Source organism: Spea bombifrons, chromosome 1, assembly GCF_027358695.1.
Source record: "Spea bombifrons isolate aSpeBom1 chromosome 1, aSpeBom1.2.pri, whole genome shotgun sequence".
Lineage (NCBI taxonomy): Eukaryota > Metazoa > Chordata > Amphibia > Anura > Pelobatidae > Spea > Spea bombifrons.
This window is the reverse complement of record NC_071087.1, coordinates 81,541,493-81,560,712: the sequence shown is the minus strand read 5'-3', so window position 1 is coordinate 81,560,712 and position 19,220 is coordinate 81,541,493. Positions and strand designations below refer to the sequence as shown.

Below are 19,220 nucleotides of genomic sequence, written 5' to 3'. Positions count from 1 at the left end.
AAACAAAATTAATCACAGGAGATAAAATGTAATTGGACATGTATAAATGAATTTCTTCCATTTAATGCAAACAAATATTGCATTTTTGTAGTACTTTCCTTGAGATAAATTATAGTTGAAAAAGGCAGCCTTTTTTTTGTCATTAAAGAGAGCTGCTTGTATAAACAGGAAGTGCTGGCCAGAGCGTGAGACAGCTTTTCGCTAACTGCTCTATTACAAATATGGGGAAAAGTGCGTGTGTTACTGGAAAAGAGCGCAGTCCCAGCCAGGAAGCTGTGACGTGCTAAAGTACCCAGGAGCAATGATTTTTACCCAGACCTTCTACTAGTGACACACCTCACAAGAATGTTATCTCCATTTCTTTACTTATCAGCACCAGAGGTGGGGGTAGGGGAAGAATGCAAAGGGAGGGCGGATTTGGGACAAATGTTAAACTCACTGATTTAATGGTCTTACTGCTTCGCCATGTTTTTTGGAATCTGTTCAAACGCCTTTAGAATTTCTCATACTCTTTGGTTTCTTTATTATTTGTTTATACTCTTTGGTAGTTTTCTTGTATTGTAGTTTTCTATTTTTTTTATGATGTATCATTAAAAATAAAAACTACATGTTTTACACTACATTTTTCAGCTCTGTGGTTTGCAATGTGTTTAAGGATGTCTCAGTGGACCTTATACATATAAATAAAAAAGGAACAACAGTTATTACTTATTCGATTTATTACAAACATAATGTCAAACAGTATTTGTTTTTGTTTTTTTGTTTTAATTTAATTATTGGCTTAATTCAAAGTTTGATAACATTTACTACGAGACAATTTTACATAAACAAAGCCACTTTTTTGATGTGGGTCCTAAGCTGTTTAAAATGACTGATTCTTTTAATAAGGAAAAAGATAAGTGGGATGAAAGTAAGGCCATGTCAGAAGGATATGTACAGAATAAGCGCAAGTGTCTTGTGAAGTCTTTGTAGGTGGAGCATACTTAAGAATCTGCGTCAAATGACAATTAAGTGTTCTGAGGAAAATTATGAATGAGAATGTTTTTTAATGCAGAATTAAGGTATAAGCATTTCACTCACCAGAGGAAAAGCACCTTTAAATACAGTGGTGAACAGGTTGTGGAAGGCTGACAGTCTGGTTTCTTCCAGGGACACATTGATAAGGGTTTCATTTGAAGGACGCCTATTCTTTTCTCTATAATCCAACGATGGTGTGAGAACCTAAAATTGGGTGACCTGGCATTTGTTTGGTATTAGAACCACCTCCCCCTGCTAAAATACTATGGACTTTTGATATTGGCGAATATGGCTAAATCGATAAACACTGAAACAGATTTGTCAATACTGTTGGAGCCATTAACATACAAAAATCTGGCTTATGTGTCTGACTTAAGATAATAGCATTCCTCATTCCTGCCTATTCATCAGGAAATGACAAATCACTGGATGCTAAGGATTGATAATTATCTGCTATTGGATGATAATATTCCGCAAACTGGCTAATCAAGAAAAGCAAGTTTCTAACATCACTGTATATCTTTTGTGAAACAGTGAAACTGATGTCTAAAAATGATAATGTTGTGAGAATTCCAGTGTAAAAGCACAACAAATTTAGTTCCATTAATTCTATTGCACTTATAATTCATCTTATATGGAAGATGATATTAACAGAAATTCAAATATAAACAAATGGTATGTGTCTACATGCAGTATTTTCTGTTAAGTGACAATGGTTAAAATGATAGTTTTGGTCTGACTTGTTGAAACCTCATTTGTACCTTTTCGTGTTCTTGAGCTTCTTCCAGAACTAAAGAGGACAGTCATGTCTCATAGCTTGCCTTTACTTTACGTATGTTAGGGTGACCACATCGACCATGTTTTCCAGGGCACGTCATTTTCACATATTGTTGACCAGCACATGTGCTTCCCTGCAGTATGAGAGGTTTGCAACTGGGTAATTGGGTCTACATACAGTTTATACATGCCACTCACTACAAGCCATCAATATATAAAAATTATATGTGCTATATTAAAAAAAGGCTAATGTGGTTAGCCTAACATATTTATGCTTACATTTCTGCATACCATAACATCCAATCATATTAGACATAATTGAACATTTCTTACCTATACAGATAGGTTTGTAGATGAGGCCTTTAACAGATCCACTTCTGTATCTAGACAAATTACAGCAAGCTATCAAGTTATAAATGGCTTAGGGGAGCTTGCATACTAGTAGGATGTAGTCAATTGTTAAATGACAAGTGAGATTTACCGCAGATGGGATGGTTAAGAATTTCAAACTGCCTAATTTGCCTTATGGGGAATCCATAGTGCTGCCATTTCCCTTAACTTCTTTGCCTACAAGTACGCACCAAGGCAGACTCAGCACTGTAGCAGCTAATACTTTACTCAGGGTCTAGATGTTTTTGCTTCTAGATTTTTTATTGGAATGTGCCTATCAAGCCAAAAAGAAACTCTGCCAAAAGCAGAGGATACTGGGAAATTGATCCATTTCACATATACAGTAATGTACATTACACTCCTTTAACACAGTTGCAGCTGAGTTTTCCTTCTGTCTTTAGCGATGCATCACCCATCACCCATGTTTAATTAAATATGCAATTCTCTCAAGGCTGACAAAACAAATGTTTTATGGGAATCTGGATCATAGAATATATACTTTTGTTACATTTGCTACTGAAGTGCAAAAACATTACTACTGGTTTGTTTTAAATACAAAATGTCAAAATAATAATAATACCGATAATAACCATGTCACATTCTTTGTATAGGTAACAAATAAATAACAGGCTTGAAAACATATTTTATAAGTTTAATGCAGTAGAAAAAGTGGGAGAAAAAAAATGGAAATGCAGAGGACCGAGTTACAGGATGTAACTACTTCAGTAGTATAAATGAAGACGGGGGGAGGTGCGGCAAAAACGAGGTTGTCATCTGTAAGTACCATAGTCTGCAAGTGGGAAACATTTGTAAAAGATCTCTATTAAAAAAATGTAAAATATGTTAAAAGTACATTTAAATATTAAAAGCGGTGACTTATTTACCGTCCAGGCTGCCTTAGGCCCGATCTAGGCCAGTGCCCTCCGCTGCCCTCTCCTGCACCACATTTAAAGGCACCACATGCCTTTGAGAGACGTAGAGCAGGGTAATGAAGTCCTGACGCTCTGTCTCTTAATGGCAGTCTATGAAGGTTGTGAGCACAGTCTCCATCGTGTAAATGGGTTCTGTAACCAGCCCATTAAGCTGCAGGATACTGGGGGGACTGATCATCCAAGAGACTGTCACCCCCTGAACCTGCCACCTAGGTGGCCTAGGCCATGATGGGTCTGATTCTATATTAAAAATACATTTTATATTTGAGCCATAAAATATAGTCTCATTTGCTGTTTTGATATTAGTAAAGGACACTTCAAGCCATCATATTCACTTAAATGCATATGATTGCTAAGAGGTCCCTTATATGTCTGTGATGTCCCCAGGGCCGGCCGAAGACTTAACGCCGCCTGGGGCGAAGTTTAAAATGAAGCCCCCCCCAGCTGACGCGGGGTGGGGCCGTATTTTAAACTTCGCTGACGCCATTATTCCCCCCCCCCCCGGTACTTACCTTTAAAGAGTCCTGCCGGCGTGTCTCCCTGCTCTGCCACAGTGCCGGTTTGTAATGCTGAGCGCCGGAAATTGACGCCACTTCCGGCGCTCATCATTACAAGCCGGCACCAAGACTGAACAGGGAGACTCGCTGCAGAGGAGAGAGAGAGCGGCGCCGAGTGGGTAAGCGAAAACTACTCGGCGCCCCTCTCTCTCTACTCCGCTTCAAAACAACCAAAAAAAACGCTTGAGGCGGCAAAGTGCCGCCCCTTCTAAAGTAGGGAAGGGCCGGCCCTGGATGTCCCTCTCACAAATGCGTCAAGAACAGTGAACTGTGCCTTTAATACATGGGTCCTCTGTCTTTATGCAAGCTTGTTATCATAAATCAAGTTGTGGCTCCAGTAATTGGGTAAATACTTGACAAAACCTTCTGTGAAAAGTAAATGTAGAGTAAATATAAAGTCTGCTTGCTTACAATCCATTTTCTTATGTAGAATATGTAATAATGCTTACGCTATATAAGAAACGTACCTTTCCTGAATGTCACTCAGAACAGGTACATCCAATAGATGTGTTATGATTCTGCCCATGGCATGTGCTATAGAGCAGATTGTACCTCTGCACAAAGGTTGCAATGGCTAATCCTATGATTATGGGGCTTCTGGGAAGAATATACCAGCAACCTCTACAACTGTCAAAACTGGTGTGGTCACCACAAGGAAGTAGTGAAATCTTGGTGGGATTCTTGTAGGGATCATCATGCAGGGCCCTCACCAACATTAACTTATTCTTCCACTTCCATATGCCAAGAAAAACAGCTCTACTGGGATAAAATAACCACGTATATATTGCAGTCAAATGGACCGAGACAGACATCTTGGGTTGAAGACGATCCTGCTTGCAAGTGTACAAATGTATGTGAAACACGTTGGCATAGTGGACCCAGCGTGCCAACCACTTATCTCCTGGTGACACTGTCCATAAAAAAAATGTAAGAATGCAGAACTCGGAAATGAATAAGGAAAGTTAGTTGTGCGTTTGTATAAGCCATGTGTATTTTGAGTTTGTATTTATTATTTCCTTAATAATCTTGATACTTACTTTAAATCAGCCACTAACAACTCTGTAAATGTACTTTGTATTGCTCTTTTTGTGGTTACTAGGATGTTGGAATGTGTAAAAATTCAAACACATACATTGTCTACATCTACAAGTTTCTACTTTACATGAACCGGTGGCCTTTTGCAGTTGACTATTGCATTGTTGCCTTGTAGGCATGTCACATCACTGAATAGTTCAGCTTCCAATACAGAACAAAGAGGATTGTATCGCAATTCAGTTTTGCTAATTTCTCCCTCTTCCACATTCCACTTCAAGCTTCTAATTTGACACCTTCCAGTCAGAGCTACTTGGAAGCCATTACTATTGAAAAGGAAGCATTTTTAAAGGATAATTAGAGCAAAAAAATTGCCCATGTACGCTTAACTCTCTGCATACCAGGGAGACCACTAAATATTGCTGAAATGACAAAAAATGTTGTGGTTTATTTTAGAGACCACTTCATGTACATAATTAGTCCTTTTTGCATATCATTGTGTATCTAATCTGGAAACAATGCAGAATATGCTTTGCATGTCCAGATAAAGTAATGCTGCTCTAAAAAAAATAATACAAAAATAAAATGGGATAAATAAAAGGTCGCAATAAGATCATTTTGTAGTATTGTATAATAATTTACTGTGTTGTTTTAAACTAACTTCAAGGTAAATAAAACAAGAAGCAAAGCATTGAGGATGGCAGAGAATATAAGAATTACAGGTAAATAATTTGACTCCAGGACAGGTTAATAATTTGACTCCAACAACGTGATTGTACACAACAGTAGTATTAACCCCTCCGTGACACAGGCCTTTACTCCCCTAAGCGACAGGAACTTTTTTTTCCCACTTTTAGCATATATTTGTTCACCCATGATATCCCTGTTCTACATTGAGTGTATGTGTTTTTTTTGTATAGTAAAAAAAAAACAAAAAAACATTAGGTCCCACTAACTACAAGAGAGCAAAATGTTCCCTTTTTTTTGTTATTTTTGAACTTTGGTTCAGGTCACAAAAGGTATATTTGTACTTGTAGTGGGAGGGGCATGAGCAGTTCGGCAACTATTGTTTCATCTTTTAAATGTATTACAATTTTCTTATTTTAATAAGACCCCCAGTGTCATGAAGGGGGTAAAATATAATATATACAAATTTTAAATGGTGGGTCCCTTCAACATTTTCATGGAGAAAATGAGTTTCTCTGTGATCATACCTGGGAACTTCTGGTCTCCGGCTGCCCGGAGCCTACTCTTGGGAGACACAGCCAAGGAGCGCCCGCTGTCCCGCTGACGTCGGGGGCATTCCAACTGATGTGAGGAGGTGTTCCCACTGGCATCACAGGAAACACATTTAAGGGGGAAATGGGTGTTGAGTGGGGTGTGTTAAGACCCCACTCCTGTGACCCGGAAGATTCGGGTGTTGACTCGGAGAACCGGTGCTTCTCCCGGAGTTCTCCTGGTCAAACCCTTTAAAAAGTTAAAAAGGCATTAAAAAGTAAAAAAGTGTATCAAAAATCCATGTATCAGAGCATTATTATAAGTGATATATAATGTTGTGGTGTATTTTGCCACAAGGAAAAACAGTTGAGGTGACATACACACACACACACACACATATATATATATATATATATATAGATACACATAACATGTATTATATATATTATCTTTTATTTATATAACTCCAACAATACATTAGGGTAAGAGGCTCCTGCTTGCAAACTTACAACCTAGAGAATGCAATGACATAGAAACAGAAGTGATTGGGGCAGACCAAAAGAGATAATTCTCGTAGAAATTATTATAACTATTTTTAAACAGTAAAGTCCAAAATATGCTACCTTGCACGTGTGTGCAGGATAGTAATTACTTTTGGCATTCAACAGCCATTACATCAACTTAATTGTCACTTTTTAAGATTTGTTTAATATTGAAATTTTAAAGTTAGTAAAATAATAAAAGCTGTATCCTAATCACACACTTGTACTTTATGAAAATAATGCCGATAAATTCTGGCCACAGAGGATCCTTTTTTCCCTCAGCGCTATGTGCCAGCAGGAAGACAGGCAGGCCCTGGGAGCTGCCTGAACTTTCCATGAGAGGCCTTAGTCATTCGGCAAGGGGCGGGAGAGGGAAGAAAAATCCACATTTTCTTTCCCAAATAAGTCGAAAAACGTTGCATATTTTTTAGGCGGGAAACACCCCCCGCCCGCTGACATCACTTACAGCGCACCGCCCTCTCACAAGCCACGCCCACTCATTGCCATGACCTCACCCTAGAATTCCAAGCTGTAACTCATTGACTGCATTCATTCTGCAGGGAGCAGTTACAGGTCTGCGATCTGCTTCCAAATTCCCTTAACAAACCCTTTTTCAATTATTTATTCTTTGCACGTTGCTTTATTACAGAAGCCTCGGGTCCGATTCGCTTTCCTTTTTAGTAGTTCATTCATTTTTTCGGGGGAGGCACTCGCTGTGCGACTGCAATTGGCAACTGCTGATAGATTTAAGCAGAGTAATACTTTAATAGTCTAGAAGTGCAACATCTTAACTCCTAAGTCGTTAAAGGTATATTGGAGGATATTTTTTTTTTACATATATTTATTTTTTTGTGCAATATTCATTGTTTTGACCTCCCAGCAAGTGCTGATTGCACTATTAAGTGTTTTATTAGAACAAAAGGGAACTTGGAAGCCTGATTTAAGCTAAGCCGTAGACTTCGTGCTGTACAAGAAAGAACAGAATGGCCGGCCTCAACTCCTTGGAAGCAGTCAAGAGAAAGATCCAGGCTCTGCAGCAGCAGGCCGACGATGCTGAAGACAGAGCGCAAGGCTTGCAGAGAGAGCTGGACAGTGAACGGGAGATGCGTGAGAAAGTGAGGCGCAGCTACTCCAAACACTACGGCCTCTGTTTCCTGTCCTCTTCTGCTGACTCCAACCTCTCCTTTTTTTCCTCCAAGATGATCTATCTACATTCTTTCTTCTTATTGCCGACCTGTGTCTATAAAAACCTTCTTTACACTTCCTTTCTCTCCGGCTCCTTTGTTCTTTCGATGTAATCCTACAACTTTTTCAGTCTTTCATCCATTACCATTACACTATGCAATTAGCATAAATGAAGCATCCATACATCTGTGGTTTTAAGTATGAATAGTCTTTTTTTTTTTTTTTTAAGCCCCATCAGCTGGTAAAAGACTGCTTAATTTGTGCTGAATAGTATTTATTGTACGTGGGGTGGGGTTACCTGTTAAACTTGTTGTGTATGGTGGCTTGTGAGCTTCTAAAAGCATTACCTTTGTGTGCTGCATTCCTATAGACAATAATATACAAGTAATTTAGGTAGAATGTACTTTTTTTTGTAACGGTTCAATGATCCTAAAAAAATCTTGATGGGCTTGTTTAATACATGCGCCAGTATTATATAATATGGCGCCAACAATTTACGCATATACGGTGCATACGTTCAATGGGTATGGCAAAACTAGAATTGATAAAACACAAACCGATATCTTGGGTAAAGAAGGCCCTACTCTCAAGCTTACAATCCAGAAGAGGCAGTGACATTCCATCAACTCAATGTATGGTTCTCTGAAATGCTTTGTGTATGGTAATTACATTTCTTTCCAACATCTGCGGTAGATTTTTGTTTTGGGAGACTGTTGGAAGCCATTGAAAGAGATGTTTTGTAACTCCCAAGTCTGATCTAATCAGTTGGGTATAATTGTATTCCGGATGAAGGTGTCGGCCACGGTTGACTGTTGTAAATTAAAAATTCATTGCAATGGTTTATGTATTGGAAATTAACTCCCAGTCTCCAAGGATAATTAACTACTGCTTGTAGGTGAGCCATTTTTTTTTCTAGAGCAGTGTTGCCTAAATACATGGTGATTGGCCTGTTAGCAACTTCCTGCCAGAAGAAACGTGAGTCATTTCCTGAACTGTAGTAGATTTGGATCAACATCCCTTCTTACATACATTGATATTCTTTTTTTTTTTAAGGAGATCCCTGGTAGCAGATAACTTTATTCCTTGTTTTTGGGAACTTACATTCATTTTAAGAAGTTGGGCAATTGTACACTCTGTGTAAACTGCCAGAAAAAAAACACTTCTATACAAAATGCTAACCCTCTTGTTCTGTTGAGTGATTTAAAACTTGTGTATTTTTTGTCTATGATGCAAAGCATCCAGTAATTGGGGCCATTTTAAATCATGCAGATTTGTGAAACCAATCTAATTCATTCCATATATTATAATCCTTTAGGTAGCAATGAGGTTTATTCATTTAAGGATATTTGTGGTTTCAGCTTCCTTACTTGATTATTCATTATGTAGCACAAAGGCAGGTACATTTCTCCAGTAAAGATGGCTCAACTGGTCCTGTATAATGTATACAGTATACAACCAAATACTTCCTGAAGCACTCACTTGGGTTGGACCTTCATAATGTATCTGGGTTAAAACCATGACTCTATTATCCATAGATAATAATGGTGTTAACCATACTCTAGGCAGGCTTTAAGACAAGTTTCAGCTGAGTGCCTACAGCATAAGTAAGACAGACTCAGACATGACCTGTTCTGACATCATTACAGACAATGGAAGGAGACCTTACCTGTTAGAGCAGCAGCACATTCCTGTCCATGAGTCATCCTGTGAGATCATTAATGTTTCACAATTACTACACTGTGTCTATAATATTGGAGCCAGCTGGTTATTGGCAGCCAGGTGCCAAGCAAGGCTTTCCTTTTGGAGATGAGCTAATTTTATTGATCCAGAAAGTACAGGTAATAGCCGCATGATTGTATGCCGTATCAACCTAATTCACTTTGTGTGAATTAGAATTTCTCTAAGGGGCCGTCCCATAAAAATCTATAGTTCAGTAAATTCCGAGTATAACGTGCCATGAGAAACAATTTACTTACCCAGTGGCCCAATGTTGACAACTTGATCGGAAAGTAGGCAGCATACTGCGTTATGCCAATCACGTGTATGCTGTCTGATCACTGATGTTCTGCTAGCATACATGTGTTTGTTGCAAGAAGCGTACATGCATACTCTTTGAGTGTTTGCAGTAATGGCCATATTGGCATGACAATACCTACTTGATGAAAGCCGTCGTCATTGTGAAGGTTCTACTTGGTCCTTCTACAAAGGGGTTGCTATTTGACTGTCACTATGGCAAGGCCTGTCAGGTTTTTTTTCTTAACGACATAAGCCTAATGAACATACAAAATATTTTGCATTTAGTAATCCATTGGGCAACAAAATGTTGAATTTACCTTGTTCAGATGTGTTGCCTTTGTGTTATCGATTGGGACTGTGGTTGCCATGGTGATCTTTAAAGGAAGTCTGTGTGAAAGCGCTTCATTGTTGTCAGTATATGAGATAAAAGTACACATTCTCCCAAGTTCTGTTTTTTTTTTTTTTTTTATATAAAGTAAGTACAGTTAGTGCCTAAAGACATATTTTACTGAAGCAGCACTCAAATGTGATTTTGATATGACTCATCTTATTGCCCAAATGGAAGTGCCTTTTTCTTGACAAAAAAACTTAAGTGTTGCAAGATCAACAAAATCTGATTATAGCATTTCAAGAACATACTTTTAAATTGTGGTTAGCACAGCTGTAAAAACAAGAGGTTCAGTCTGATTCTGACATGTTTTAATGGATCAAACTGTTAATCTGAAAGTTACTAGAACTTCTTACAGAGTTTTCTTAAAAACATATGTGGTTAGTTGGGTTTCACCGTATTTAAGGCCAGGCGGCATTTACAGCACGACCTGTGGCCTCTAGTTGTACTGCCTCAATATACTATATGGGGAGTATTTTCTTAATGTAACGGTTTGTCAATGACAATATGCGGTATGCATAGAGTTCTAATGTTTTCCAATCAAGAAGGCAAATCTATTTGGACCTGTCTATATTGAGTGAACGATTTGAAAATTTGTCCTACCCGCTTAAGACAATGAAACACCCCTTACTTAAGGTGTTAAAAAGGAAAGGTCTCGGTTATGTGCATATGTGGTGGGCTTATCCAATTGAGAGAAGGTACAGCCTGGGTACTGAAAGGAAATTGCTGCTTATTGTTAATGGGACTAGATATTAACAGGGAAACCGGTTACTTTTAGTAAACAGAAAAATGGTGGTTATGTGTTGTGTGTTTTAAGGTTCACCTACCTATGTCCCTCTTGTGTATTAGATGTTTTTTCTTTCTTTCTTAAGCTAGAATTGTATAGTATTGTGCACGCTCGCTCACTACAGTAGTAGGTTTTCACTAGATGTTGGTGTGGTGCGGTTCTAATAGAGCTGTATTTTGTTTATGTGGATATGTATATGTCCCTTCCCATCCACTCTAGCTTTTCACAAAATGGCTGAACCTGCACTGACTCCTGTGGTCTGGGGAGGATATCTGAAAACGGTTGACAGGGTTTCCCATATGAAAGCTGCAGGCACTCCCTTTCCTGTTCTAAGCTGTATATTTTTTTTCTACACTACTTATTCCCTTATGTACTGAAAATAAAGCCCAATGAGCTATACATTCTACATTGTACAAAGAAGGGAACTGCTTAGGTCCAGGGAGGATAGACATTTGAAATTGTGGTTACTTACAAAGGGTTAACAGATCAGCCTAGCTATGTATTGTTGTATGTCATGCCTCGCCTCTCAATAGTAGGCATTGTAGGTCAAATTGCTTGTTTAGGGCAGAGCACAGATTGACTGTAGTAGATAATTGCAGTTGTACTTTGAAACAAGAATAGCGAATGAGTCTTCTGATATACAGTGTCTGGGAAAAGTGTGTTCCTCAAACACTAAAGCTCGAGCCCCCTATACCAATGCTTTTGATCCAACCTAAACTTTAGGCCTTGAGGGCTGTAAGCAGTCCCCAATTTAATGCTTTCAAATGTTCCACGCTATGCTGGGTCCATGAACCAAGGCTATTTTAGGTACTTATCCAAAGCAGTTTAGGAGTTTAAGGATTGTCGGGTCTCTTTCCATTGTGATTGTTCTGAATATAACTTCCTGAGCAGGAAATTCATAGTGAAACTACCTGGCACAAAACATTGTTCTCAAACTATGGCAACTCTGGGACATTTATATCTGTCAAACACTTAGGTTTTTTCTTTTGTTTTAATAAAGCCACACAGCATGAATTGTGGGGTGTGGCCCTCGATATTACATGATTACCCACAACGAGCTTCAGGTCAACAGATAAACTAAGCTCATTCGGCATCATACACAGCATTCATGTTCCTATAAATCATTACTCTGTGTAAACATACAATACAGGTGGGTAACTTAAGATGACCATATAACAGAGATTTTAATATTTCTTGTCACACAATGAGTGCTGTCGTTTGTGCAACCACTGATTGGACTTCACTGCTGAAAACCCCAGAAAAAATGTCCTGTCCAATGTTATTATATTATAGATATAAACAAACAACATAATTCATCTTTTTATTAAGGTGGATCTGGCACTTGCAAGCCTTTCTACAGTAGGACATAGAGCAGTGGGTTGTACATATGTGCCACTGATTTTTGCAAACATTTTCTGATTCTATAGGAGCTACTCGGATGTTTTGTACAATAGGTTTTATTTTACAAGGAAGCTGCTGCCGCAGCTTGCTTTAATTTCCCATCCCTTACAAAGCATTCCCAAAGAATTCCAGATGTCTTTCCTCTTTGTTTTCAAGCCCACAGGATGTCAGAAGAAATGCCATGACATGTTAGCAACATCACATTGCAAAGACTGGTACAAAATATGTAGGTTTTGCATGTAATATGGGCACAATGCGCCTAAATATAAAGAGGAGTGATCACAATAGCATAGTGCAAGAACAGTAAGGATGTGGAATTCTCTGCCTGCAGAGGTAGTTTTATCAGAGTCTGTACAGACGTTAAAACAGCAACTGGATGAATATTTGCAAAAACATAATATTCAGGGTTATATATATATATTTTTTTTTGCCTTCCTTTGGATCAACAGCAATTAATAATAGATGTGGGAAAGGCTGAACGTGATGGACGCGTGCTTTTTTTTCAGCCTATGTAACCAGTGGAGCGTTCTTACTGACTGCCCATTGTTACATTGTGTATAGTGTTTAAAATGTTACCCAAAATATTGCTAGTCTTTTAGTTAACTGATTGTTTTAGTAACACTATTATCAAAACAGCTGTGATTTTTGCAGCTTGCTTCAGGAAAGTACACTGACTGCTCCATGCAACTCTGCTTTGATCTTTTACATCTGGAAAATTCCAAACAATGGTTGTCATATGGCTTCATTTCATCTTAAGCTTTCACAATGTGGGCTCAACAAGTCTTGTATATTCAAGAACATATAGGATGAAGAAACCTTCTGTACTTTAGGTAACTGTACTTTAACACTTAATACCAGCAGACAATATTGAGTGGGAAAGAGTGACCTGATGAGCAGTCAGGTGATAGTACAAATATGGCAGGAATGGGACAATGTGGTAAATAAAACTAACGCTTTGTGTTTCTATTTTACCACTGCCGACAACACAATTCCAGTAAACGAAAAATCTAAAAAAAAAAAAAAAAAAAAGTTTGTATGACTTGAGGGTGTGTGCTGTCATATGTGGCACCATCTGCTTTCTTGAATCCCTACGGTTTGCCCAGTGTCAGTCATGACTAGGTTTGACCCAACTCCTTTTCAGCTGTGCTTTTGTTTTCTTGGACATCCCATCTATTATACATGTATCTCCCTGTTATGTTGTATCACTTTGTGACCGTGTCTGTGGTTGTATGACGTGGCTTTTAATCCTTTAAAGTAGGCACAGGTCTACCTATATGCTTTCCACCACACTATTCGTTTAAGCCAAGGCAGTCATGTGATTCCCTGAACAAAATGGGATGGTTTGGGGTTTATTGGAGTCATCTGTAGTGCAAAGTTTAAAAAAAAAAAAACAAAAAACCCTATTGTCACCCTACCAACCATTGAAATGCTCTTGCTGAAGGGATATGGCCACTTTGCATTATTGTATTTTTTTTTCTTGATGCGACAGTAGCCATTATGTTTTGCAATGGCTGAGGACCATGTCAACAATAAGAAATCTGGGACCGATAGATAAAATGGAGATAGTCTGGCATGTGTTAGCTGTTTCCCACATCAGCATTCTGTTGTATTTTCAGGCGTAGGATCCAGCTGTTCCTACAACCTGGGGCTTAGCAGGCAGCTTCCTGTTCTCTGCCACTAGTGATTTCTCCATATAAGGACAGACCTTCTCAATAAGGTCACGTGTGTATGAAGGAAAAGGTGGAGTTCACATGACTAGTAGCAATCCATATGTTCTAATCCATACCTCCCTCTCCTTTTTACATACGACATTCCAAAAGGCACTTGGAAATCTTCTGCGATTTTCTGTTGCACACAGGGTCTTAATTATTGTTTAGCCGTTTCGATTTTACCACTTCTCTAAACCGAGGTCTACAACAATCTAGTGAAACAACAATAATGTAATTCCAGCGAATTAATCCATACATTTATTTTTGACTAGTTACTAGCTGGATGATACCCCCTTGATTTCTGTGGATTGCTTATATGTACATCTACATACAATGCTTTCACAAGCTGACCAATGTCAGATGTACAGCCAAATACAGAAACACTTTTAAGTAAGAGCAGGAAATCAGATTTCCAATCTTTTATTTATTTGAGAAAGGGAGCCCCAATGTTACTTGCAGAGCTCCACTGATGGCACAGGGAACGGCCATGGCAAATGTGTGGTCAGCAGCACTAACTGACCGCTATTCATGTTGCAACATTTTGACCTTTGTTGCAATAGAAGTTTATTATATGGTGTGTGTGTGTGTGTGTGTTTTAAAGCAATTTGTAAGAACCGTTATAGTGACAATGCTGAAACTTGGACAGCAACATAGGAATTGCTATATTGTCCATTTGTCACGTAGGCAGTAACACAAATGGGTACAATGTATATTTACGGGCACAAATGTTTCATCTTATTCAGGCTGAAGGAGAAGTTGCTGCGTTAAACCGCCGTATTCAGCTTGTGGAAGAAGAACTGGACAGAGCTCAGGAACGTCTTGCCACCGCCCTGCAGAAACTGGAGGAAGCAGAGAAAGCTGCTGATGAGAGCGAGAGGTAAATAAGCTGTGGTTACAATCCAGCTTCCCTGTTACAGTTGGCTGTGGGAACTTCCTGCTTTTTTTTTTTTTATATATATAGTTCTTTGAACCCTTCAGCAAGCACATGGTTCTAATTACCTTTTTTCCCCTCTCTCTCCCCTTGGGGGCATTCACATTGGTTATCTTTATTTGTCTCAATCAGGCATAATTTAATTTAGAATGAAAATATTTTTAATGTAGGAAACCCTTGAAAGATGGTCACATTAGCAAGCACCCAAACCTTTTTGTTGATGTTACGGCACACCCTCTGCACTCAGATATTCACTCATTCTGTCATTGTGGCTGCCTTGAAATGAATACCCCCACCAACATTAACTGTTTTGCGTGTGTTTTTTTTTTTTTTTTTTCTTGTCTACCTTGCCCTAGGCTTTTTGAATGTTTTTATTCACTTTTTACATAGTAAAAATGCATTGTATTTGCTTTTTCATGTTAGAGGTATGAAAGTCATAGAAAACAGAGCAATGAAAGATGAAGAGAAAATGGAGATTCAAGAGATGCAGCTGAAAGAAGCCAAACACATTGCAGAGGAAGCTGATCGCAAATATGAAGAGGTAAGCGAAGGAATTGTACCGGCTACAATTAGTTATCCTAGGGATTGTTGGATTGATTAGTAATGCTCCTGCCAGCAGAGGCTGTGTCTATAGTATGCGTAGCTTTTTCTCCTTTAAGGTAGGATTGGGGATTACCAGGAGAGGTCAGAGGTCAATCAACTAATGGTGCATTCCAGTAGAAGTAGTAGTTTTTTGTAGACAGGCTGGGACCCATACAAAAAACATGACCACCATTCAGACAATGCACTAGTAACTGTACCGCTGTAAAAACAAGAGAAGAAACAATATATATTATGTGATGATGGAAATGTGTAACTTCATTTTACTGATGAAATCCTCCTGAGAACAACTGCTTTGTGACTTGTTTGTACAGCATTGATAACTTAATGCTTCTTAGGATAGGTCACTTTGTAAAAAAAAAAAACTATACAATTGCCTCAGCAGATGTGGCAAGGTTTTAGTGTGTTCAACATGAGTCATGTGTATTGTCATTATGAGGTGCTTTTCCTCATCCATTATTTAAATGTTATTATTTATTGGGTGCTATTGTACCACCTGCTGTCAATACAGTTACCTTGGGGCCAGTCTGATCTCTGTTCAATGAAAATGTTATGTTTCCTCTGTTTTATATTAACATGCACTGGTTTCTTTTCAAGGTAGCTCGGAAGCTGGTCATTCTGGAGGGAGAGCTTGAGAGAGCAGAGGAGCGTGCAGAAGTGTCTGAACTGTAAGACTAAAAACTTATATTTAATAATATTGTCTTAAATATTTAAACACTAATTGGATAGACCTAAAGTTATACTCACTATAGGACCTGACCAAGGATTGATGGGGTTTTTAAACATCTAGTCTGCCCGTTTTTCAAGGTGTGCCAAATGGTTCTTATTTGCCCAAAGATTAGTGTTCTTTAGAACCAGTCTTCATGTCCTTTATAACGGCATTAATACAACTTTACATGGCTATTGCTTCAAGCACATTCCCCTAATACCTTTCTATATCATGTGCATAGTAATAGTCCACCAAAGCAAATCAGCATAACTATACCTATTAAGCTTTTCAAATTTAACAGTTCTACATTTGTGTAACCTCTAGCATGTTATTCTGTGAAGACTTCACTGTAAAACTGTAACTCCATCGTAACTTTATGGCATCTAACTTGGCAAATCTCAAGAACATAATGCTTAAGGAAGCTGTTGATTTGGCACATACGATTGAGCAGAATTGGCCTTTAAATCTGGCATGCAGACATGGTGGTTTGCCAAGGAAAGTGAAAAGGGGGGGCGCTATGATAGTCTTTGTTCTGCCTCGTAGTAGCTTTTTCTATGAAAGCGTGTGGCTGCCTGTTTGTGGCCGCTAATCTCATTTACACATGTTGGCATATCTTACTACAGCAAATGCAGCGATTTGGAGGAAGAACTGAAAAATGTGACTAACAACTTGAAATCTCTCGAGGCTCAATCCGAGAAGGTAAGTGGGAAACGTGCGGTAATGGAACGCTCCTCATTTAACAGCGTCACATTGTTTCCTGTAGTCGTTGTTGGCATCTGTTTAAAAAGGAAGCTGATGGGTGGGAGCTGATATCCTAATGGCATATTTGCCCTTCCAGCTTGTGCTGCGTTTTAAACATACATTTTATTTACTGTAAAATATCTGGTACTTCATTTTGTTTCCTACTTTAGGAATCTTGATAGGTGGATTCAAACAAACCTCTCCCCCCCCACACTGTATTCAAGCCTATTTAAAAGACTTGGATTAAACAATTCATTATTTTCCCTCACTGTTGTGGAGATTTAGAGCATTTGTTCCACATATCAAACAGTGGCTATGTTGCAATAGGAGCATGCTGTATTGGTATCAGATTACCAGGCATCTAAAAAACATAAATAATTTAGACACAAGGAGGGGGAGCACGTTTCAGTAAACTATTGTAAGTTTAAACAAAAATCTTTCAGCCATTTCATATGCAGTATATTTTCTGTTAGATTTAAGGAATTCATATGTAAATGTTAGCCATACCACAGTAGAAAAGCTGTTACCAAGAGAACAGCTCAACTGGAATTACAGGGCATTCTCGTGTTTATATTACCCATTATATGTTAGTGTAGTAATGAAATTAACTTTTTTTTTTTTTAAGCCACAATAATGGATGATCTGCACTTTTAAGGGGAAATATAAGTTCTGTTTCTTAAATTCTATTTGGAGAAAAGATAAATTGTGCACATCTGAGTTTTAACAAAAATCTCTGTGTAATTTATACTTTTTTTCCATTTTAAAGTATTCTGAAAAAGAAGATAAATATGAAGAAGAAATTAAGATTTTAACAGACAAACTGAAAGAGGTGAGTAATATAACTAATCTCTAATCAATGGGAAGGCTACAGTGGCTCTTGCAATCTGTCCAAAACAATGTCAAATCCCTTTGTTTGTTGTTCCAGGCTGAAACTAGGGCTGAGTTTGCAGAAAGAACAGTTGCCAAACTAGAAAAGACTATTGATGACCTGGAAGGTAAAATTACGTTTTTAATATAATTCTAACACCAAAAAATGCAGTGCTGGCTAAATTGGGTTGAGTGTGGGCAGATGCTAAAACTACAGCCCCCAAAGATCAAACACTGCCCCAGAGACCTGGCAATCAGCTGGCATACTAGGACCCTCTTAGCTAGTGAAATAATTCATAGTAACCCCTTGTAAGTGTACCGTCTTGCACAAATGCTTACGTTTTTGTTTGTTTTGTATTGTAAGATGGTGTTTACGTTGTCAGTCTCTTTACTATACACTCTAATAAATATTTCTTTCTTTTTTTTGCACATTCTTCCCTTTCTTCATGCTTACTTGGCTCTTCTCTCCTCTCCGACCCATGTGTGCCTCTTCTGTCTGCTAGATGAGTTGTATGCACAGAAGCTGAAATACAAAGCTATCAGCGAGGAGCTTGACCATGCTCTCAATGATATGACCTCTTTGTAAACCATCCCGGTGGTTCCAAGTCGTGTTTGGTCTTTTTCATTCTCTCCTGCCAATTTCTGATCTGTTTGTCTCTTGCTGCACTTCTATAAATTTTCTGACAAATAAAAACTTCTTTGCACCTTTCTCCATTTCTTCACTTTTTTTCTGTTATCACAAAGAGCATGTGTGCTTATTTATGTGTGAGTGTACTGAGTTGAATTGAATGATAGGTAGGCCTATCATGTGAAATCTATAGTGCATCCCACATGATTCAACACCTGTATGTCCTGATGTTAGACAGGCTAGCTGTTTTAGTATTTTATCATTGGGGGGAAGCATAAACAAACTGTGGGCATGAGAAGTTTTAGTGTTTCACAATGTTTTACAATGTTTCTTGTAGATAAGTTGGCAAATGCCAAAGAAGAAAACTTGGGAATGCATCAAGTTCTCGACCAGACACTACAGGAACTGAACAGTTTATAATGGAACTTGATGATGACTCCACACACCCAAAACTATTCCCTCCTCGGTTTTCTACATTCTCGCATATAATCTTATAACATTCCAAGGGAGCAAAAAATGAACGTGACCAAATATTTTATTTTTAAGAGACCTTTTTACAAGTCCAGAAATCATGTTTTACATTGGTTCTTTGTACGCTTTTTTTTTTATATACTAAAGTCCCAGTGTAAATTCAGATCTAGAATCGTCACGTGTTGTACTGTCTTTGTCTTATGTTATTCTGTTACAGGACCACAAAGTATTGGTATAAAATGTCAAAGCTATAGGATTTTTTTTTTAATTCTATCAATAAAATCAAACTGGGAAATATCCATGCTGTAGTAAACATTGTTGT

General features: G+C 38.2%; 1 protein-coding gene across 4 annotated transcripts in view; it reads left to right on the top strand.

Moving 5' to 3' along the window:
- TPM4 (tropomyosin 4) overlaps positions 1-19,195 on the top strand; it is a 35,087-nt gene extending 15,892 nt beyond the window's left edge. The window contains exons 1-8 of one of the 4 annotated variants that reach the window (XM_053465706.1): positions 7,014-7,580; positions 14,695-14,828; positions 15,306-15,423; positions 16,080-16,150; positions 16,815-16,890; positions 17,699-17,761; positions 17,858-17,927; positions 18,303-18,508. In XM_053465706.1, coding sequence (XP_053321681.1) covers positions 7,449-7,580; positions 14,695-14,828; positions 15,306-15,423; positions 16,080-16,150; positions 16,815-16,890; positions 17,699-17,761; positions 17,858-17,927; positions 18,303-18,385 — 747 coding nt within the window. In that variant the 5' untranslated portion in view covers positions 7,014-7,448 and the 3' untranslated portion in view covers positions 18,386-18,508. Of the gene's footprint in view, positions 1-7,013; positions 7,581-14,694; positions 14,829-15,305; positions 15,424-16,079; positions 16,151-16,814; positions 16,891-17,698; positions 17,762-17,857; positions 17,928-18,302; positions 18,509-18,764 lie in introns of those variants that run through there. The other 3 variants (XM_053465705.1, XM_053465701.1, XM_053465704.1) reach the window with 3 other exon arrangements.
- The last annotated feature ends 25 nt before the right edge of the window (positions 19,196-19,220 follow it).